The sequence below is a fragment of the Tachypleus tridentatus genome, chromosome 9 (assembly GCF_004210375.1).
Source record: "Tachypleus tridentatus isolate NWPU-2018 chromosome 9, ASM421037v1, whole genome shotgun sequence".
Taxonomy (NCBI): domain Eukaryota; kingdom Metazoa; phylum Arthropoda; class Merostomata; order Xiphosura; family Limulidae; genus Tachypleus; species Tachypleus tridentatus.
The window spans coordinates 95,232,490-95,256,716 of record NC_134833.1 but is presented as its reverse complement, the minus strand read 5'-3'; the positions used below and the strand labels follow the sequence as shown (position 1 = coordinate 95,256,716).

Genomic DNA, 24,227 nt, shown 5'->3' with positions numbered 1-24,227 from the left:
TCTTAGTAGCTTTGCCGTAAATACAAGATAGAAATTTCAAATAAAATTATATTTTCTCGTACCTTATTGGAAAAGACTAAGCAATCATATTTGATAATAATTAATATATTTATTTTTTCTTTCTAATAATTTATTTAAATGTTATAAACTATTAATCAAATATTTTAACTTGAACAATTGTCTACTACTTAACAGATAGCAAGGAATATGGGGTGTGGAAAAAAATACTTATCAGATGCCAGTAGTGGTGTGAATACAAAATAAGGATAATAACGGGTGTTTTGAGAACCAACTTCAGTAAGTAATTGAAAATAATAAGAAATAGCGTGAATATAAAAGCAATTGTAAGCAAGATCATAACAAATGATGTAAATACTAAATTTCAGTAAGAAAGAAGCTATATAATATTATATACACTCAGTATAACATTTGTAACAAATCTGAGCTATACTGCTCACAAGTCTCCTTTCGGTCGTATTTATTGGGCCCGGCATGGCCAAGCGTGTTAAGGCATTCGACTCGTAATCCGAGGGTCGCGGGATCGAATCCCGGTCGCACCAAACATGCTCGCCCTTTCAGCCGTTAGGGCGTTATAATGTGACGGTCAACCCACTATTCGTTGGTAAAAGAGTATCCCAAGAGTTGATGGTTGGTGGTGGTGACTAGCTGCCTTCCCTCTAGTCTTACACTGCTAAATTAGGGACAGCTAGTGCAGATAGCCCTCGAGTAGCTTTGCGAGAAATTCAAAACAAAGATCCGTGGAATGGATGTAAGATGGCGGTACAAATACTTACATGAAAGGCCCAATGGCATAAGAAATAGAAGAAAAAAAGATCAAATAATGAATTATTTTATTTCACTCTAATCAATACTTTTATGTTGTCGTACTTGAATTCCATCTGTACATTAAAATACAATGAATATTACTAAACAAATAAAGACTTATTATGAACATCAAAATACGATGTACATCGGTCAAAAAGGACTTTTTACTGTACACCAAAATACAATGTTCATCAGTGAAATTGAATGACTTTTGACTACAGTGAATCAAGGGGTCGGAACAGCACAGCGCGATTTGAGTATCTGTTTGGCGTACCCATCTAGGACTTTCTCTCAGAATAGTAGCATCAATCTATGTGCATAGAACAGCACCATACCCTTTATCTGTTGCTCATGTATGGTGCTGTTCTTGTAGCAGCCAAAGTTTAATTTGTATTTTACTTATTTGATTTTATTACATGATTTCCTTTTTGATGCCAAAATGTGATAAAGTATCTTGCCGGCTGTTGCCGTCCCGTGAAACACGCACATGAGCTAAATAAAAAAAAACATCTCTTGCGTAACACAGATAAGCAAAATGGTTGTAAATTCATTATTTCTAATCCACTTGCACATTCAAAGGTCGGGTGTTCGAAACGTGATATCACTGAATAAGCTTCATACGTAAACTATGTACGAGTTATAAACATGACAGTCAACCTAATTATTCACTTAAAAGTGCCGGACAAACCCCATGTTGCGGCGAGTTCTGTTTGGCTGGTCAATGCTCAAATGAATGAGTGAATATACTTGAGTTTGACCTGAGTGTTTAGCCGATGTGCACATAAGATGCTTGTTTAGGCTGGAAATTCCAATTGAAATTTTTGTCGCAGCTTTTATAAGCATTTGTATTGGTTTGTATGTAAATAAAATCATTGTATTGAATAATAAACTACGAAGACAACTAAATTTTTAATTTCAAGACTTTATTAAAACTTTGAATGAACATAAAAAATATTAAGTGACTTATTGTCAAATGTTTAAGACGTTTAATAAAAACAAATTGAGTCCACTTTTATTAGATAATGGTTAATTTAAGCTTTCAATGGCTTCCTTTTTAGTAGCTAATAATCAAAATTTCATGTATGTTTTAGTAAAAACGTTTTAGCTTTATATAACTATTTCCGGTTATAATTTTTTAAAAAGAAACTTACAATTTAGTTCGCTTTATTTGAGAGAATTTAACAAGAATACCTTACCTGAAACTTTCAAATACAAATAAAAACTCAAAACTAATTTTTAACAAAGTCAAAATTATTTGAAGTTAAAAATATTGAAGTTGTTTTAATTTTTACCAGTACCTAAAAAATGTGAATGAAATATCTTATTTGTAGGAATATAAATTGAACTTTATACAATGATTGTATTCTGGTGAATAATTATTGGAGAAAATCTCTGTGCAAACAAAATCCTATTAAACAAATATGTTATATAAGCAAAAAAATATTTCAAAAAGTATTATGCATTCTCTTACGCTATTTATAAACAAACCACGTGTTTGAGCCAGTAGGTGACCAAAACTGGTTTACTTTTAACAGCTCCTGGTTCTTGCTGTTTCAGCTTGATCCACAATACTATTAACACTTAAGATAATGTGGTTATTATATCGAAACCAAGAGAAATCATCGTTTCAGACGAAAACATCGATGTCTTACTCTTAACTGTATTTAGTTTAGAAAGCTCCCATTTTCTCTGGTGTTTGTGTATTCATTAAAAGCTATCACAGTGATGCTACCTGAAAAGTTGTGAGTTATAATTACTGTGGCACTTTTCTATTCATTAGACGAATATCACTTCAACTCCCATCCATATCTATTAGCTCTGTTTGCTCCTTTAAATCAAGAAAGGACATGGACTCACGAACTCCTGGTGGACGTTTTGAACTAGGCATTGATAAAGAGAACGCGTGGTTGATCGTGAACAACAAGATAAAGAAAACCGTGAACGAAAGGTTCTTCTGTTGTCTTGTTACTGGGGTTTCAGAAATTGAAATTATGTCCGTTTCGTGATGTTTACACCAAATCTATCAAGTTAGAAGCATAGTCTTCATGATAGATCTACTAGTTCTCTTTACATGGCTTAACATTACATGTTGGATAAACATCTGACTTGTCAATAAAGTTAAAAATCACTAAAGATTGCAAAATAACTTACGTTTATCCCTGTATTTCGAAAGCTTCTCGTTGTTGTTTTTGGAAATATCAAACCAATGAGAACGTCAAAGGATTCCCTTGAGACGCTGTTATATTCACTGTTTTGGTCTGAGGATTTTTGAAATCAGAGTTGTTTTAAGCAATATAGTATTTGAACAAGATGTCATAACCAATTCCTCCATTTCAAACTAAAAGGGTCGTCTTCAGTACGAGCCATTCTACTGAGATAAGGTAAAATTCTCCATTTTATATTTCGGCAATTAACAGTCTACTGTATTTCCTAAAAAACTTCAACATTTCTACAGGAAATGACTTGAAAGTCATCAGCTTATTCAGTCATTGTGACCAATCACGTGAGATCGTTTTAACAATGTCCTATCCTTTTTGAATAAGTGGTTTGTTTATGAAATATTGTCGTACCTTCATTTAAGCGGCCATTATTGACCAGTGAAAGGATTCCATTATCGTTCACGAGAATCGAGACTTTATTGTAAGTAATTAAATATTTATAATACGTAATGCACCATTTAAAGTTACAAGATACAATTCAATGACGTAGAATGGACTCCGTTTATATTGTCAATGGAAGGCTTAATTAAACTGGTTCACTTTGTTCCAATTTGATATTAAATGTACTTAATTTTAAGGGCTTAGTACACATGTCAAAAAAATAGTAATTACTGTGGTTTACTAAAAATTCTGAGAACAAATTTGAAATTTTTAAATTTATGTAGTTTTTTCCTATCATATTCATCTATATTCATTATACTAACGAAATAAAAATATAACTTCAGTAATAACTGACAATTATTTTCATTGATATAAATAGACGATAAGTCTGAGGGCTTATAAGTTATAGAACTAAAACTCGAGGTGGGCAAAGTACAGAAAGTTCAATGTGTACCTTTGCGCTTAATAATGAGCATAAAAATATTAAAAAAACCAACTTATTTACATATTCACCCATTCATTAAAAGAAATAATGAAGATACAGCTCCAGATGTTACTTAATGTTGTGATTTTAAAATATGATAAAAAATAACAAGGAAAACCATTAAAAATTTAAACTGAATATCTTTAACCTGTTCAATGCCGTAGACGAGATAACTCGTCCAAGCCGATCGGTAACACAGTGCCATGGACGAGTTAATTTGTTCTCAACAATACCTAACTTCAACGCTAGATGTCAGCACCATACACCCATTTGACTAACTTACAAATTGTTTCACTTTCGATCTAAAATGACGTCACGAAAAAAGTTACAAAATGAAGAAGCATTAGAGTTGTATTGTAGCAGCTGAAATACTTGGCAGTCAACAGGTTAAAAATCATGGTCTTCTACAGAGTAAAGTGTAACATTCAATAGAATAAAGCCGAATTTTTTTAAATAAGTAATATGCAAGTAAAAGTAAAATAATCAAGAAAAAAACAAGAGATATTTAAAGCTTCAAGATACGTGAACACATGAAGAATATATTTGGAAGTATGTTAAGTGTAAATGTTTTAAGGTATTTCAATATATAAGTGTGTGTATATATGCAACACACTCTTAAAATATTCTGCTTATGCGCTTTACTAGCAACTAGACCAATAAACAATGATGTTTATTAAGAACAAGACCAGCAAACAGTGTGGCTCACTAGCAGGAAAACCAGTAAACAATGTGGTTTAAAAATAAATTACACTATGAATTATCGCATTCTTCTCACAGCAGAATATTAAACTATCGATGGCCATTCAAGGTAAATTTAATTTAGGCAAATTTTTCAATAATTTTCTAATTTACCTAACTTTTTGTGTCGATTATTCATTGAAAAGCCTCCAAGCTAATTTCAACTGATCTTTCTCGGAAATAAATTTTCCGCTAGCGAGGAAAACTGTTTCTAAGTAGAATGAATCAAGAAATAAGGTCGAACATAGTGAATACTCATCGATACATTGAGGACTCATTTGGAAGAGATCTGTTCAAAGTAGATCAAGTCTTCGGAAGATTAAATATACGTCCTTCTGTTAGTTGTTAACGAAAGCAAACTGTTCCAACAAATCTGGGAGACAAGGTGTAATTACTTCCTTGCGTAACTGAGCAGCAAACCTCCGTGTATGAACAGCATATTAGATATTGGAGAAAAAAGTAAATATTTGCTCCCAGATCTTTCTGACATCAAGAAAGGAGTATACATAAGAGCAATCGGAGAAAGCCTCAGAATCTAACAAACATGATTGACTAACTGCAGAATGAGACAGGAGGTGACTTTTTCAAATTAACCTTTTGAAAAGCCAATCTAGTAAATGAAAGTACCAATAAAAGCCAAGCTAAATTATCTCCAGGAATCCCATAGAGACTTCTTAATTTTTTCTCAGACTTATCTCATTGCAACTCACCGCGACAATCTTAAGTTATCCATACTGAGTGTGCATTTTCGTTTTGAAATAACAGCACAAAACTTTAAAATATGTAGCAAAATGTTCACAAGAAACTGAAAACACAAAAAGTGAGTTTTTATTATCCTTAGACGGCAGCACGAGTGGAACAAGCAAAGCGACTTGGGATGAGCACGTGTGGAACAAGCAAAGTGACCTGGGATGATAGTTCTGTTATAAAAAGGTAATTAATTTTGCTATATTTTAGTATATACCTTTTAAATTGCACTTTGTAGCTGACGAAATAGGATTGGTATGGTTATTTTTTCCATTTCTGCTTACTTCTAACTTTGATTACTTTAATTTCATGAGATACTCTTTAAATGGCATAGTAAATAAGGAACTGATACTAGTTGACTCATTGATGCAGGAAAACACAGGGGAGTTTGCAGACAAAGCAAATTTACCTGTTTAAGAAAAACAGAGTTCAGCAGTTATATTACCAAAACAATTTGTGGTATCAAAGATAAACGCAAACTTCTGAAGACAACTATAAGTGCACTACAATGCACATCCCTATCATTGGGAAAGGGAGACAAGGAACAAACTAGAAAAGATTTATTGGTAGTTTTGGTAAGAATAGTTTTTTCAAATTATAACACACAGAAGGTTACCAAGGCACTAAAAAAAACAAGCGAACCAAAGCTAAGTCTACTATGGGAAGTAAAACAGACAAATAAATTTAAAAATAAATAAAAAAAACAACAACATGAAATTCCAAACGTTTGCTATGATAATGTGGTTGAATCAAATAGTATATCTGATAGTTTCAAAACAACTTTTGAACCAGGTCAACAGTTTCATGAATTATTGCAGGTCTCTGAAAATTCACAAATTTTACAGGCCACTGGAAAAGCATAGATCGATACAAATATTGTAAATGATTGGATAACAATAATAAATAGAAAAGAGAGCTGAACAGGACCTACAAAGGATATAAACACAAATATCAACAATATGTTAGAAACACGATAAACTTTATTTCAATTTGCAAAACGTATTGCAAAAAGAACTAACAGATGCTATCAAAGTAGTGAATCATCATTGAAGGTAGTTCACAGACATATGGAGAATCATCTCTCGCAAGGAAAATGCAAAACACAAGTCAAGCACCCAAGTTGCACCATTAAAACTTCTTGTCATATATATAAAAATATATATTAAAGAGGTTATGCAAATAAAATATGAGATATTTTTTAGAAAAAGAAACATATTTTTAATCTTAAAATGAAAATCAATTTTCACTCGTAATAATTTTAAAATGAATAATCGATATTGTCATGGATAAATATTAGTAAAAATACTTAATCAAATAATATGATTTTTTCGTGTGCAAAATCCTTGTAATGTTTTATAAAAGTCTACCATGTTTTGTGAAAATACACTTAATATATTTAAGTTAGTAGTATATAAAGTGTAACGATTACAAAGAAGTCACATGGCCAATCCTACACTCCGTTCCCTTAGTGAAAGGGTTTTAAGGAAAGTATGCCAGAAACTGAAACCCATTCTTATCACCAAGGGCAGGAACTACTTTCAGCCCCAGCAAACATAAACATACACATACTACATGCTTAATAATAAACCAATACGTTCGTTATTTTACATATTCATCACCACATCGCAGCGAAGACCCACCAAGACAACTTATTTTTAAAAGTCAATATATAATTTCACAACACTCAAACACACCTACAGATATCAGGAACCATATATTTCTATTTCGTATTGCTTTAATTGCCCACATTTTGGCATGTTGCAGTAACTTGCATATGTTTGAAACGCTGTATAGCAGATGGCTACATATGCAACACCTGTACATGTTCTAAAACACGTATAGAACGCATATGCTATAAGTGAAATTCAGTACGTGCAGCAACTTATCGAGGTTGAAAAATACAGAGAAACTAAACATTTTTATTTTCACAAAATTCACAAACAAGTTCTGCAATTTCAAAGGAAGAATACAATACTATCCTAACATATCACACATACACATCAAGTATAAGTCCGCCACTAACCAAAATTACATTAAACTTAATATGCTAGCATTGTCTATTGTAAATTATGCTGACGCCCTAATAGCCCAAGAAGAAACAAAAACACAGCTACGTCACCACCACTAAAAAATGACAGTTTGTTTGTTTTTCTTAATTTCGCTCAAAGCTACACTAGGCTATCTGCGCTAGCCGTCCCTAATTTTGCAGTGTAAGACTAGAGGGAAGGCGGTTAGTCATTACCATTCACCGCCAACTCTTGAGCTACTCTTTTACCAACGAACAGTGTAATTCACCGTAACATTAAAATTCCCTCACGGTTGAAAGGGTGAGCATGTTTGGTGTAACAGGGATTTAAACCCACCACTCTCCGATTACGAGTCAAGCGCTCTAACCATCCGGCCATGACGGGCTGACTAACTTTAAGAACCAAGTATAATGTTTTATTCATAGTACAATAACAGTTTACTATTAATGATACAGATCTTTGAAATATAACGTTATTAGAAGTGACAGTATTTAGTCCTTGATATGTATACGTAATCACGATAATAGTTACAGGGTATTTAACTTGTTTTACGATTTTATATTAAGTTGGGATATACCTACACTGATGTATCATTACACGTACTAAACCTATTTTAAGGTTGTAATAAAATGTACACCACTGAAATATAAGTTAACACTTTAACCTTCTTATTTAACATTGCTATTATAATTTATATTAATTTAGGCTAAATAACACAAGAATATTTAATGATTTTCAAAAATCTATGAGATTAACTCTTCAACGTCTGTTTTTTCCGCGTCGCACGCCCTCTGCTGCCCATAGACCGTAAGTTACTCTATCTAAAAATATAATATGTTTGCAGTGGCAAATCAATGCATGTTAATCTATATACGTAAAAAAAATGAATTTACCTATTTTTTATTTATTGTAATAATTTTAAATAAGAAACATTAGTACTATTATATCAGATACAGGATATTACGTATTAGGAACTAAAATATAATAACGCCACCTGATGACTACCGCTTACTTTCCGTAAAACGTTGACTGCTCAAGATTAGAGATCAGCATAATGTTAAAGATAGTACGACATATTGGAGAGGGTCGTTATTTTAAAAAGTGTTTAGAAAGAAAAATAGAGTAAGTACATACCACTTTGATTGCGTTTATATTTTGTTTATGCGAAACTAACAAAATATCTATATAATATTCAGCCGCATTTACTGCAGTGTAGCAAAAACATTTTAAGAGAGGACTAATTTGAAGTGTTTAAAATTATTAAGGGTATTGATAATACAGATCCATCAAACGCTTTGTGTTTAGTAGTGAAAACAATAGAACAATGGATCATAAATTCAAATTTTGGTAGCGTAGAAATCATCTGTAGTTTAGACTGTATTAAGTTTCATGTATTACTCTATTACTATTATAAATTTGTTTGATGTCAATGTTAGAGTAAATGAAGTATATGTTTAGAAATGTGCGTAACTTATACTGTTAAATCTGCATTGCAAATTTCCGAATATTCACTAAAGTTGTAAAATATTCTCGAGTGTAATAATCAACAATGTATATGTGTATGTAAGTACCAGTATTGTTATGCAAGCTGAAATTTCTAGAATCTCGCCTCACATCTATAAAATGTAGCCAACGAGAGGCGCAAGGAGACAGTATATATTATTTGTTTGCTACAGTTGGTATACTATATACTTCACAAGCTATAACTATGATTAGTGCTTATTAATCAGGAACTTTAGATATAGAACAGAAACGTTTATAGATTTCGAACGTTGCAAACCATTTAACTTCAACAGATTAACAGTAGATGTTGGTATTTTGACAAAGACATTATATAACTTTAGCTATGAGAAACTCACGTGTGATCAGCGAAGAACTAGTTAGCTCCCTAAGTGAATTGTACCGATATCAACTCGAAATTAATTCTCTCATCGTGAATCTTCGATAGAATATCAAGGACGTTTCAGATCAGATAGAAGATTCCATATTTGTTTGTATGTTTGTAAAACTTTTGGATATAAATCATTATTTCTAATTATTATTATTATTAATTATATTATTTGTTGTATATTAAAATGTACTTTTTAAAAATAAAACTGTGTGTATCAGTCTTGTTGACAAATATCTTAACTTTAATACGTATCAACATCTAATTAACTTTTAAATCCAAGTTAGAAATTAACTCAGTTTCAGGCTATATTATACCTAACATAATAACTTGGGATCTTGTGTCTGAGATTTGAATCAAAGACAACGTTTGTTCCAAATTAAAATTCAAATCACAATTCAATTTATATATATCTGTGCCAACAAGAGTTGACGATATCTCATTATCAAGATATTCTTCATATACCCTCTCGTGAACAACGAGAAAGATATAGCAAAACTGAGTCGCTCGAAACTGCCAAAGCTTTAGAACTAGAAGTTAAGAAATCAAGGAGAATAGATGAACTGAAAAGTGTATTATTGATATACTAGTTGATGATTATCTGTTATCTCAAAAAGCATTATGTAAATACTCTAGTATTCCCACTAGCCAAATGGGGATGAATAACAAAGAAAAGCTAGAGATCCAGCTAAAATTCAAACAAATTGATCTTGAACAAGCTCATATCAAAGCCGAAAAAGAACAAGCTTGTATTGAAGCCAAAAAAGGAAAGAACAGGCTCGTATCGAAATTGAACAAGAAAATAAGTGTCTCCAGGCCGAAAAAGAAAGTAGGCTGAGAAAAATAGAAATTAGATTTAACTCTGATCGAGATACGTTGTTAAAGTACCACCATTTAATGAAGTTGATAAATGTTTCCAACATTTTGAGAAGGTTGCTCAAACCATGGAATGGCCCACCGAAAAATAGTCATTATTATTACAAAGTGTTTTGCCAAGTAAAGCAGAAGTTTATGTTACTCTCTCTCTATAAGATCTTACGGATTATGATAAGGTTAAAACAGATATTCTAAAAGCGTATGAGTTAGTATCAGAGGCTTATCGCAAGAAAGATGACACTGCAGAACAATTTTTTTGAAAAGTTTTATTTTTTGAAATGTTTATGCTGATTGTGACAAGTACCTGGTGGGTATGCACAAATATAGTTTTGGTTTTGCTTCAACACGTAGGAACTCTGAGAAATAGACAGTTAACTGTTTACCGGCAATAATATTTAATTGCGTTTATGTTTCTAATATGCTATTAAGTTCAACATAATTAAAAGTGTTTTGCTCCTGATTTTCGTTTGTATTCAATGTCCGGTGCATCACGTTACAGTGTCCAACAGTAGTCAGCAAGCATTGACGGACTCTAGTTGCCCTGATATCGTTTTTTCATTGTAGCAAAACTGAATATTTTGATGAAACGGTACGTGATGGGCAAATTTGATGTGATTTTCGTGATCAGCAGCCAAAAATCTTTCAGGAACACTCAACAGTGTTCAAGAAGCAAAAACTTTGTTGTGCAGTGTAATTAAAGTTACATGGAATTTGGACACGAAAAAGAGGTTTATTTTGATTTATGGAGTAATTCTACACATTCTTGGCAACTGTTTCGACAATCAAGTCTAACTTAGGAATTTAAACGTTGTGTACATTATTACCTCAAAACTTACTTGGATGAAAAGAAAGTTGAAACAGTGCAGGAAGAAGCTGCTTTTCATAAAAGAATTTCCTACCATCTCAACAAATATGTGTTCAATTTTTTAAAGTTCAGGAATGTTGTCAAATATCTAACTCTTCTAGCATGAAATCTTCTGACAGTCGGAATAAAACTTTATCAAGGCCTCTCTGCCATTTTTGTAAAAAAAGCTGGTCATATTATGTTCGATAGTTGGTGTTTGCATAAAAAAAAAAGAAAAGGAAGCAACACCAAGTGTGTAAACATATGGATGCAATTTCATCATATTACCTTATGTTTTTGATTTGGCCACTGATATAAAAGCTGGTATAGTTAGGGAGAAATTTAGAACTTTAGTGTTTGTTGGTTCTGTGTCTTTGACAAATGACACTGCTAACCCCATATTTATACATATTGTACATGATATTAGGGTAACTCAATCATTATTGTTAGAAGATATATAGCTGTTAGATTCGAGTTCTGCTACTGGTAAGTCTTTTATTGCTTAGGATTTTGAGGGTGACTTTGTTAATGTTCATACCTCTTATTGGGCATCCGACCTAGTTTCAGGACCAGTTGTGCTTGAAATAAAACCTATTCTTTCAATTAAGAGACCCGACATGGCCAGGTGGGTTAAGGCGTTCGACTCGTAATCTGAGGGTCGCGGGTTCGAATCCCGTCACACCAAACATGCTCACCCTTTCAACCGTGAGGGAATTTTAATGTGACGGTCAATTCCACTATTCGTTGGTAAAAGAGTAGCCCAAGAGTTGGCGGTGGGTGGTGATGACTATCTGCCTTCCCTCTAGTCTTACACTGCTAAATTAGGTACGGCTAGCGCAGATAGCCCTCATGTAGCTTAGCGCGAAATTCAAAACAAACAAACAATCAATTAAGGGTGTATCATTATTGTTGAAAAACAGTTTGACTGGTGGAAAAGTTGTTGTCGAACTCAAGATGGTTAGCGAGTTGATCACTGTTTCATCTAAGGATGATGTTTTTGTTGTGGATAATCAAGACGTGCTGAGATTCAAGCTCAGGTGAAAAATTAAGCCAAAAAACAAATGATAGACACTTGTCTCATTCAATTTTTTTTATTCGACATGGACCTTCTGCATAATTGTCCTACTGGCAATTTCTCAGTGAGTGGCAATAATGAAATTGAGGGATGTGGCTCACCTGGTGAAGTTTCATTTTCTACAAGAAAAACAGACACTGCGCAAGAAAAAGATCCACAGATCTCTTTACTATTTAAATATGCACACCCGAAAGATGATCTGGAGAAAGTTCTAAATCGTTACTTTTTCAACGATGGTGTGCTTAAGAGAAATTGAATACTACGAGATGTGCCAGCTTCAGAGGACTGGCTCATAGTTTACCATATCGTTCTTCCCAAAGCATATCATTCTGAAATATTGAAAGTTGCCCATAAACTTCTTTGAGCGGTCATTTAAGTGTCAACAAGACATGTGACAAAATTATAAGACATTTCTTTTGGCCCAAAATTACTCAATATGTTGCACAGTTTTGTAAAAGTTGTTATACTTGTTAGATGATTGAAAACCTAACTAGAAAATCCGTTGCTCCTTTGAAGCTTATCCCAGCTTTTGAAGAACCCTTCAGTCGTGTGATTATTGATTGTGTTGGACCTTTACCTAAAACTTGATCAAAGAACTAGTATTTGTTGACTATCATGTGCTCATCACTCGATTCCCTAAAAGTAAATTTCAGCCATTTGGGACGGAAAATTCTCAGGCAACTTTTCAGCGAATGATAAATCAATGTCTATTAATCTGTAAGAAGTTGGAATTTATGTTGATAATATTGTAATTTACAGTAACACTTGGGAAGAAGGTGGTGTTTTTGAGAGGTTTAAGAAAACCAATCTCATTGTAAGTTTGTCAAAAAGTGACTTTTGTAAAGCCAAAGTTGTTTACTTAGGTCATGTAGTAGGTTGTGGCCAAGTCTTTCCAGTTGAAGCCAAAAATGATTATATTGTGAATTACCCAACTTCTATAAATAAGAAAAGTTTGATTAGACTTTGGAGAATGACTGGTTATTACAAGAAGTTTTGAAAAAACTTTACTGACATCACTGTGCCATTGAAAAAATTTAATAAAGAAAAATCAGACGTTCAAGTGGGCTCAAACATGCCAATCTGGGTTTGAAACAGTTAAATCTTTATTGTGCACTCACCCTGTATTGATGGCACCTGACTTTGATAAGCCTTTCACATTAGCTGTTGATGTCAGAGATTGTGGTACTGGTGCCATTCGGTTATAATCAGATGACAGAGGTGTTGAGCACACTGTTTGTTATTTTTCTAAAAAAGTTTTATTGTCACCAAAAGAACTATTCAACTGTGGAAAAGGAAACTTGGCTTTAGAACATTTCAGTGTGTATGTATCGGCATCGCAACAACCTATTGTCATTTACGCTGATAACAGTCATTAACGTTTACGAACCAAATAAAGGGCAAGAACAGAATCTGTGAAATTGGATTTTAACATTACAAGAGTACGATTTGAAAATAATCTATGACAAACAGGTTGATAATATTTGTGCTGATGCATTTTCATGTGCTATGTAATCTTATGATTGTTAGATTATTTGCATTGATGGTGTTATATACTGTCATGAGTTTTGTATTATATTTAATGTTTTGTTATCAATATATGTCCAATATGCAGCTAGTCATCACCACCCACCGCCCACTCTTGGGCTACTCTTTTACCAACGAATAGTGGGATTGACTGTTACATTATAACGCCCCCACGGCTGAAAGGGTGAGCATGTTTGGTGGGACGGGGATTCGAACCCGCGACCCTAAGATTACGAGTCGAATGCCTTAACCACCTGGCCATGCCGGGCTGTGTAATTTTATATAGAATAAGGTTTTCGTTCGTTCGTTCGAACAGGTCAGAGAGCCAAAGCATCAAACAAAGAAGACTGCGTACATACACGTATGTATACATATGCAAATACACACACGCCATCAAATTTCAGGAACCAAACTTCTTACGATGTGAACCAGTGAATTGCAATATACAATAAGTTTACTTAATTCATTTAAATCTCAGACTTTTAGAAAAAAAATTAATGAAACAAGGTTATTTATTTTATTTTAATAACAGCCCGTTTATTTCTGTGTATATAGACTACGTATTTTCATTTAAGAAGCCGATCTTTGAATCACTTAAAGAATTTATCACACTTGCAAACTATTTTCATAAAACAGTCAATTTTACTTGCGATTATTCGCCAACGCAGATTAACTTCCTTGATGTTACAGTTTTTCTAAAAAACGGAACTTTACAAACTGACTTGTAAAAGAAACTTACGGACAAACTATAATACGTTCATTATAAAGGCTGTAACCTCTCACACTAAACGAAACATTACCTACAGTCAAGCCTCTTAGAATAAAGAAAATATGCTCAAATGAAACAGACTACAGAAAACATACTATGTATCTAAAACAAACCATGTTGCAAAGAGGATATAAAGATACCGAAATCGACAAGCAAATTGAGAAGGCTAACAACACTTAGTGGAAAAACATCCTGAATCAGAGTAATACTAAACGTTCAATATAATTCTTCTTGTTATTACCTATCAGTTTAAACTCAGAAATATGTCACGAATTTTGAAAAAAAACAACAACAAACGTTTTCATCTACTTCAGCTAGACAGTCGTCTCAAATATATATCTCCTGAAGTTCCCATTGTTTCCTTCCGAAAAAGCAGAAATCTAAAACGTATCCTGTTCACACAAAAATAAACTACATTCCACTCCAAAATGGTTGTCGTCCATGCAATAAAGCCCATGGAGATGGGGACTACTTGTGTAGAAATATAGATAAACCCAACAAGTCTTAAAAGTGTTATTGTTAATGAAGCATCAGTCTGTATGAAGTTTTTGGAAGTACGAAACGATGGAAGGAAAGTAATATGGTCATGCGGGATTTTGATGGGAGTGGAAAGGTGAATCCGTAAAGCTGCTGTGAGAGCATGACTTTCCAGAATCATAACACAATCTCATTGAGCGGAAAAGTCTGTTAACTATATAATATGATCACAAATAAGATATAGTTTTACTAAGGATTTATTGTTTGTTTGTTTTGTTTTTGAATTTCGCGCAAAAAAATCTACTCCACCATAATACAGTCAAAACCTGTCCTATAATTTACCAATAAGAATTTTCTTTATAATTAAACGCCCAAAATTGAACTACCACAAAATAGTTAAAATCTGCACTAGGTGAAAATGGCATACTTAATAAAGTGAGCAAAAATCGGTACTTTAAAGTAAAGTATAAAATGATTTTTCTTTTGATACAGTTGCAACATTTCGGTATTTTTACAAAGTTTTGTTTATTTTTGTTAAAAATGCTCTGTGATTATTTATAAGTTTAAAAATGATATGAAAAAAATCATATCGAAAAAATTAAATATTATGAAGCTTATAAAATGTCATGATGGTTATAAAGGATTTTCAGGATATTTGAAAAGTTTTAAAAAGAGTACTTAAAGAAAGTTTTGCAACAAATAATATTCCATGATTTTAAAATAGGATTAATATATCAGTAAATGCCTACATTTATGATAAGGTATAAATTATTTGTTCTTCAAGTATAACTAGACACAAACAAAGTATGTTGATCTTTTTTATATATGATAAAACCAGTGCACACTGTTGTTTTCCAAACATTTATCTCGGTTAACTAAAAGTCATGTAATAAAGCATAAATTTAAAATATGCTCATGTAATAGATACCTATTATATTTTTATTCAGAAGTTAGACTTAAGAAACATCAAAAATACGGTTTGTTAGACAAAGGAAACTGTGAAAATTCGGCTATAAAATTCAATAATAAAAATAATTCACTAAAATTGTTTTCCTATATATATGTGTGTGTGTTGAAACTAAATTATTAAAAAATCAAAACCTGTAATACAGGCATAATTGAGAGTTATACAAATGCTTATCAAAATGATGAAGCTATGAATTTATGTTATAATATTCAGTATATTTATAGAAAAAAGTTTCTCTAGTTTATAGAGGGCCAAGTAAATGCTTAAATTTAATTCATGAAAATGCTTAAAGAAGGGTTGAAGAAATAAAAAAATATATAAAAACAAGAGGATGGATAATTTAACTGATGAAGAAAAAGAATAATTAAAAAATAATGATATTTGTTATACTTGTGATATGGGAATCTTAGTGAATTTCAATATTGAAAAAAAAACAAAAAAAAACAATAGGACATTTAAAAAGAATTTCACTACCACTATAATTTAACTAGAAAGAGTAGGGAGTCTATACATGAAAATTGTAGTCTGTTGTTTTGAAATTCTTTATTTATGCCATTAATTATATGCAGTATGTATTACTACGTGGTTAGAGCGCTTGACTCGTACTTTGACAATAGTGGTTTCGAATCCCACTACTCCACCTAATGTGGTTCTACTTATTTTCCTAACAGAATGTTTTCCATCAGGAACAAATTGTCATCAGATGTGGTAGAGGCTGGAACTAAACGTTTAAAATAATGGGTTTATAATTTTATTTATTGTGATTTTTGCCCAAGGGTGAGTGTGCAGGAACAACCTTAATGATCCAAGTGTCCATGTTTGTTTTAACTGTATGGATTAAACAGTACTTTTTATTTAGTTTCTAGTAAAGTTTTTAAGAGTTGTATTATTTAAGTTATATTTTTCTTTCTTCTATTCTATCCAAATACAGACCTGTTATACAGTTAACATTTCAAAATGATTTGAATAGTGGTATGAAACTTTGTACCACAATAATGGGTCCAGAAAAACAAAGGAAGGGTCCAAAAGAGGTACAGATACCTGTTCCATTTGGCCACATAGCAGCTCAAGAATGGGGACCCCCAGAAGGCTTTCCTGTTCTGGCTCTGCATGGTTGGTTGGATAATGGAGGAACATTTGACAGTTTGATCCCTTTATTGCTCCCAAATTTGAGGGTAGTAGCAATAGACTTCGTGGGACATGGTCTATCTTCTCATAAACCTCCTGGTGGAATTTATGAATTTGCTCATAATTTGATTGATGTTAAGAGAGTTGTTGATTTCTTTAGATGGAAGAAATTTATTATTTTGGGACATAGCATGGGTGGAGGATTAGGCTTACATTTTGCAAGTATTTATCCTTTTCTGGTTGAAAAGGTGATAAGTATTGACATTATAAAACCTGTGATTATACCCCATGATGCACTGACATCTCATGTTCTTCAAACCATTGATCAACAACTTGTCCTTGAAAAGAAACGTTTACAGCCTCCACGCGTTTACACTCATGACCAGGCTCTTCAGAAATTAATTAAAGGGTTGAAAAATCAAGTTACAGAAAAATCAGGCAAAATCCTCATGAAAAGAGGAACAAGTACGTCTACTAATGAAAATGGTGTCGTTTTTAACCACGATATATGTCTATATAACATACCTGCCTTTTCACTTGTAAAAGAATTACATAAACCCATTTTAGAAAACTTGAAATGTGAGCTCCTCATTATTAATACCAAGAAAAAACTTTTTTATGAAGATCCTGTGGAATGTGAAGAGTTCTTAGACATGTATAGAAGAAATTGTAAACACTTTCAATATGAAGAGGTTGAAGGATTACATTATGTTCACTTAAACACTCCAGAAAGGGTTGCTCCTTTAATTAATGATTTTATTTCAAAGTAGAACTTGAACACTGATGCAAAGTTATAGTTGTGTAACTTTGTATGTACTAAAAGTTCTTAGAAAAATAAGTATTACGAACTTGTGAATTTCTTATTTAAGGGATAATGGTAAATTTTTACTGTTAAATGTGTTTAATATTTTTTATTAATAGTATTGTGCATTAAAAATGGTGTGTGGGAATAACTGGGAGGTCCATACTTGCAGTTAGAAAAAATTGTATTTATTAGGGTAAAATATTCGTGAAATATATTGGTTATACTTGTGATTGATATTTATAGATGGTGTGTATGGTTGTCAAGGTAATAATAAAAATATATACAGGTTGGTTGTTTTTTTTTCTCTTTATCCTTTACTTTTGAATATTAATTTCAAACATTGGAGATACCATACATTTTTCTTTGAGGATGTAATATATATATATAACTAATTCACCATAATTATCTATGATCAGCTTTCATTGGGTAACAGCTGAGCTAATTATGTAATAATCAATCAACAGTAACATCTTTCATATTTGTGTATTAGTATAGTAAATACAAGCCTGGCTTTAGTACTTAGGCAAGGTACTCAACTGTCTAGGACAGCAAAATCAAAAAAGTGTTATATAAAATTGAAATATAATTGACTATCTTTTGCTTGCTCTAACTTTCTTCCCCATATCCTACTGGACCTAAACACTATAATATAATTAATTACAAACTAGACCTTAAAGAAATAATTCACATATTTGCAGCTAAATATAGAAAAATCAAATTCTCCAAATCTAAGCATAAGATATAAAATACAGATGTGTCTGCTAAAGTAAAGTTTACGAGAAATTGCAGCCGCTATTCATATAATGTTACTTATGATAATGGTACAGTAGTTGTACTAAGGATAGCATTTTCTAATCTTGTATAGGCCAGACAAATTCTAAAGCTAGTTTTGCATTGAGTGAAACTGTACAGATGAGTTTTTATTTTCACATAGTAAATATGGAAGAAACTATGTTAAAAATATTAGTGTAAGAGTATTAATGCAAAATCTTAGTCTTCACACATTAACGTTTTTTGTCTTTATTTGCTATTTATATGCAAAAGATCGATAAATGTGTAAGAAATATAGTAATTATGTAAGAACTACCAAGTGTGATATATTTATACTGTGAATCATGAATCTGACAGAAAAGATCAAAAGACAACAGATGTAAATATGAAAGCTACAAATAAAGTTATTTACACCATTACATGTATAAATAATTTTGAAGCAGTACTAACAAAACAGGATCACATATATTTGGATAGCAGTGCCACTGATAGATATGAACTTTTTCCTGATTACTGTTATTTTATAGGATAAATGTGTTATCTTGAACTTAAAATTTCTGTAATTTTTTCTCAGAACACATTTGGCACTTTTTTGTTATAATAAAAACTCAGCTGAAGGTTTAACTCATTTATCAATATATAACCACACTTCAATTATTATCTTTTCACACATCTTCTTTCACTCAAATAGTTGATAAATTTCTACATCCCAAGTGTATAGCTTTAATCTTGTCACTATTGAAACTACATTATAACATACTTGCTTAATACCAAAACTGACATTTCCTTTTGTACAAGAAAGAAATGTGTAGAATTAGCTTTTCATAAAACCTTTATATTGCTATATAGTAGAAACTGACTTGAAATACTAGACATAAAGGGTAATAGAAAATAGTCACTTGATTAGAACACTAATAGTTGTAGTTACATAAGATAATTGTTTTTACTAGATATTCCATGTTTGACTGTTCAAACTGACTAGACTATACTGATCAAATAATGTTCCAGATGAGGCTAACGTGCAACATTCTAGGCATGCAAGAAACCTAGCATCTATCACGGGTGAATAGAGCTAACCATATGACTGTTTATTCTCATTACAACTTGTGTGATACCACCTGAACAGCCAACCACTGAAGGACAATCCTGGTGACTTTGTTATAGATGTTGTACTGAACAATATTTTGGAGGTAACATCTAATCTTAAAATAGCAAAGGAACAAACATTGCCTGAGAGAAAAATCAACTTAAGAAGATAAATATGCATGGTATATTCAAATAATACAGCATCAACAGTGAATTTAAAAATAAAATTCAAACACTTGCCCTTTCAATTAATATGAAAAGTTACTGCCCCTTTAATGGTTCAGCAATAACTTAAGAATTTACAGTATTTAAATTAGATTTCAGTAGCCATGGTAAGCACACTACAGATAGCTTGTGGTGCAGTTTTCTTGCTTAACGAACAAACAAAAGTTCTTAGAGTTTTCATCAATTATATTTTGCCAATTAAAAAACCATGTATCACTCTTTTGTTCACTTCTTGACTTTTCTATGAATTATATAAGCAACATACTTTGTAAATTTATTCTGATTTGCAAGTCCTTGGTATAAACAAATTTTTATTAATACCCTCATCAAAGAATTTTATCAAAAATATATGAATGAAAAGAGCAAAAAGTATACCTTCGAAATCATGCTAATTAAAAGTTCTTTATTAAGTGCTAACTTGTGTATACAGTGTAGTTTACTAAGCAAAAAATACTTTGAAGCATGATATAATAAAGGTTGGGAAATGTTAAAATCAAACCATGATGTAGACAGATGTTTAGAAACCACTCGGGAAACCTACTAGATACAATATAAGATTTATTGTTAACTTTTAATATAAATTGTTGAGAGGGTGGATACTGGCAAATATCATGGTACAAATTATCATTGTTCACTTAGGTTTCATATTTTGCTGTGTATCAAGATCAGGAACAATGACATTTGTTTACAAGTTCCAAAAAGGATATTTTGAATGAAAGCAAAAATTACCAGTTGTAAATTAGGAAAGGAAAAATTGGAAATACCAATCAAATTTTATGTCAATTTTTTTAAATATTCAAGATAGACTTGTTCCATATAGAAGAAAAATAAGTGGCTGCAAGTAAAAAATCCCAGGTTGGTTCACGAAGGAACAATATTAACAAAACTCATTATGAATTTAAGAAGTTTAAATTGATTGCTATGATAGAAGACTTAGTGGACAGAGTTTGTCAAAAAGGGTATATGAAATAAAGGGCAGCAGAAAATATGAAAATTAGCATAGAATTTTTTTTAAGACAGAGTAAGCAAAATATTAGAATGGAAATAGAACCTTTGAAAGGTGATAAAGGAAACGTTGTACCTGATGGCTATGAAATGATTGAGTTTTCTACTTTTTTCCTCAGTTTTTTACTAAAGAAGATTTCATTAATATTCTTTATTCTGAACAGTTTCTATAGGAAAAGATATTCACATTAACTTTTGGCTTACGAAATTAGGTAAAGTCCAAAAACTCATAAGTCTTACAGGTTTGATAATATTTCCTTGTGTTTTGAAGGAGGTTAAGGGCTGAATACGTGAGCTACTTGCTACTGTTTTGGTAGGTCTTTAAACAGTTGGAAGGTGTCAAAGGATTGGAATTTGGTTAGTGTTACCTTTCTTTACAAGGTAGGTGACAAAAACTGTCTGGAAATTATAATCCTCTTGGTCTCAAATTGGTGGTGAGAAATTTTTCTTTTTCTGAAGTCTCATAAAAGATTCCTTGCAAAGTCATTTTACAAGTTTAATATTTATTGGATAGTCAACATGGTTTTACAAGGGTAAAATCTTGCCTTCCAAGTCTTTAACATCCTTTGAAAACATTACTGCTTATACAAGTGAGAGTAAGATTATGACTATATTCCATCTTAATATTTAGAAAGCAACTGAGAAGATGCCACATGAAATGCTTGTTACAAAAGTTATCCCAAAATGCATGGGCGGTTAATTGACTCATTAGATAGAAGGGTAGCTGAAAGAAATGAAACAGAGAGTTGTTATAAAAGTTATTATTCTGCACAAAGCTACATGAGGGCTACCTGTCCTTAATTTAGCAGTATAAGACCAGAGGGAAGGCAGTTATTCATCACCACCCACTGCCAACTCTTGGGCTACTCTTTTACCAATGAATAATAGAATTGACCATGCCATATAATGCCCACTACAGCTGAAAGGCTAAGTATGTTTGGCATGATGGGGATTCAAACCTGCAACCCACAAATTACTAGATGAGTGCCCAAACCACCTGTCCATGCCAGGCCCTGATTGAGATGTTCAAGGATGTTTATGTAATTGATGGATCATCTCAATGTACTTATTGGTGAGAATGGTGGGACTAGAGGACACAATTTAAAGAATAGGAACCATCTTTAGCCAAAATGGTTTTACTTTTCTAATAGTTAGAAAACTCATAAATTCAATAAATTAATTTAATACAAACATATTATACCCTATAACTTCAGAGGTGGATCTTTCAAAAGAACCGAGTTTACAATTTATCACATGTTTGAGTTATTTTTCCAAGAAAGTAGTTAGTCTTTGGGGCATGGTGCCTTTAAGTGTGGTGCATGTTATAAATTAAATGGAATGCTTGATAAGTATTTTTTAAACTTTAGGGTAAAGAATGGAATGGCCAAGATGAACCAACTGCCTTCTTTCAAATTTCTGATTTTTAAAAAAATATATACTTTTTTTGCTAGTACCAATAAGAATGACAGCAAATGCATCTCATAGGTACATAATAAAGTATATTTACCAAAAGGTTACACCTTAAACTTCTAAGGGCAGTGAAACACTAGAAACCAAATGGCTTAAACATAATGCAAACTAAAGATTTGTTTTTCCACATTCCTCTTAAATTTGCACATTTCAGATTCAAAATCTGTGTGTGAAAATAGTATTTCAAATATATTTTTGTCTTCCACATATCATGGCCAAAGGGGCCTTTCATACTGTGCAGGACAGTGTGAGAGAGAAGTTTCTCTAAATATTTGATATACACTCTTCAAAACAAGAAACGCAAAAGGGATATTTTTTTTTACTTTAAAGAGAAATATATGTAATAACGTTACAAGCTCAGAGTATGTGATGTTACACGTGTTAAGGCACTGATTGTCAGACCAAAATGACAATAAAAGTTGTGCACTTTGAAAACAGAGGAAAACATCGGATTTTTCGCCAAAACGCATTTGTGTCCAATAAATTTGAGAGATCTGCAAGTGCAACATGAGCAAAATCCCTATAAAAGTGATGGGTTCTCGGTTTCCATAACTCAGTGTTAAGCCACCGACATGCAATACAGTTACGCCAAGACTGACTGAAGCACAACGCAACAACGCCATTGGTCGTTTGGAAGCAGACGAATCTCGATCAGATGTTGCCAGAGCTGTGAATGTCCACCCAAGCACCATCACAAGGCTATGGAATTGTCACCAACAACATGGATCAACTCGTAACCGTCCACGATCTGGCAGACCTCGTGTGACCACGCCCGCACAAGATCGCTACATCCGGTTACGTCACCTTCGGGATAGGACCACCACTGCGACGTCTACTGCCTCAACCATACCAGGGCTATGTAGGATTTCCGATCAGACCGTACGTAACCATCTACGAGATGCAGGAATCCGACCTCGACGTCCAGTCAGAGGCGTCAAACTCACACAGCAACATCGTCAAGCACAGCTGCAGTGGACTCGGGCACATCGGGTATGGCCTCATCGACGATGGAGGCATGTTTGGTTCAGAGATGAATCACATTTTATGCTTCGTAGGTAGGATGGAAGGACCTGTGTTTACCGTCGCCGAGGTGAACGTTTTGCAGCAAACTGTGTGCAAGAAGTTGACAGATTAGGTGGTGGCAGCATCATGATGTGGGCTGCCATCGCCTACAATGCCAGAACAGACCTTTTGCACATTCGAGGGAATCTTATGGCTCAACAATACGTCAACGAGATTCTTAGGCCCCATCATGGTGAACGTCAACGACGTTTTTCAACATGTCAACACCCGTCCTCACACACCCCGACTCACCACTGTCTTCTTGAGACACCACAACATCAACGTTCTTCCCTGGCCCTCCAGATCACCAGATTTAAACCCCATCGTACATTTTTGGGAGGAATTGGACCGACGTCTGCGATGGTGACCACCTCAACCGCAGACTCTATCTCAGCTTGCAGCAGCTTTGCAGGCTGAGTGGACAGCCATTCCACAGGATGTGATTCATCATCTCATCGCTTCCATGGGCAGGAGATGCCAAGCAGTTATTGATGTTCACGGGGGGCATACTCGTTACTGACGTTAAACTTCAACTAGTGAGCGTGGACTTTGCCTTTGCAGACTTTGGATGTTCAGCAGTGAATGTGCAAAGTTTCACGCACATCATACAGAACTACCAGGAATAAACTTGTTAACAATTTGTCTCAAAATTTTGCCTTTTTGTGTTTCTTTTTTTGAAGAGTATATATCCAGTATAATACTATAGGCCGAAAATAAAATACAGATATTTTTCTCTTCTTAATTTCTCCATTTCAGATTCAAAATCAGATCCATATAAAAATAGCTTTACATCTATCAACTCTTACAAATCACTAATTGAGAGGCTTTTTATTC

At 32.9% G+C, this 24,227-nt stretch overlaps 1 protein-coding gene across 1 annotated transcript; it reads left to right on the top strand.

The window, feature by feature from the left end:
• The first annotated feature begins 8,426 nt into the window (after positions 1-8,426).
• On the top strand, positions 8,427-18,964 carry LOC143225802 (serine hydrolase-like protein). The gene is made up of 2 exons (XM_076455832.1): positions 8,427-8,543; positions 16,773-18,964. Exons 1-2 carry the CDS (start codon positions 8,476-8,478, stop codon positions 17,737-17,739), a joined length of 1,035 nt encoding a protein of 344 aa, XP_076311947.1. The 5' UTR covers positions 8,427-8,475; the 3' UTR covers positions 17,740-18,964.
• The last annotated feature ends 5,263 nt before the right edge of the window (positions 18,965-24,227 follow it).

What these genes read in the sequence shown, in the direction of transcription:
- LOC143225802 (XM_076455832.1), top strand. Translation starts at nt 8,476, where the DNA reads ATGTTAAAGATAGTACGACATATTGGAGAGGGTCGTTATTTTAAAAAG. An exon ending in TGTTTAGAAAGAAAAATAGA is followed by an intron (nt 8,544 to 16,772) that starts GTAAGTACATAC and finishes ATCCAAATACAG; the next exon opens with ACCTGTTATACAGTTAACAT.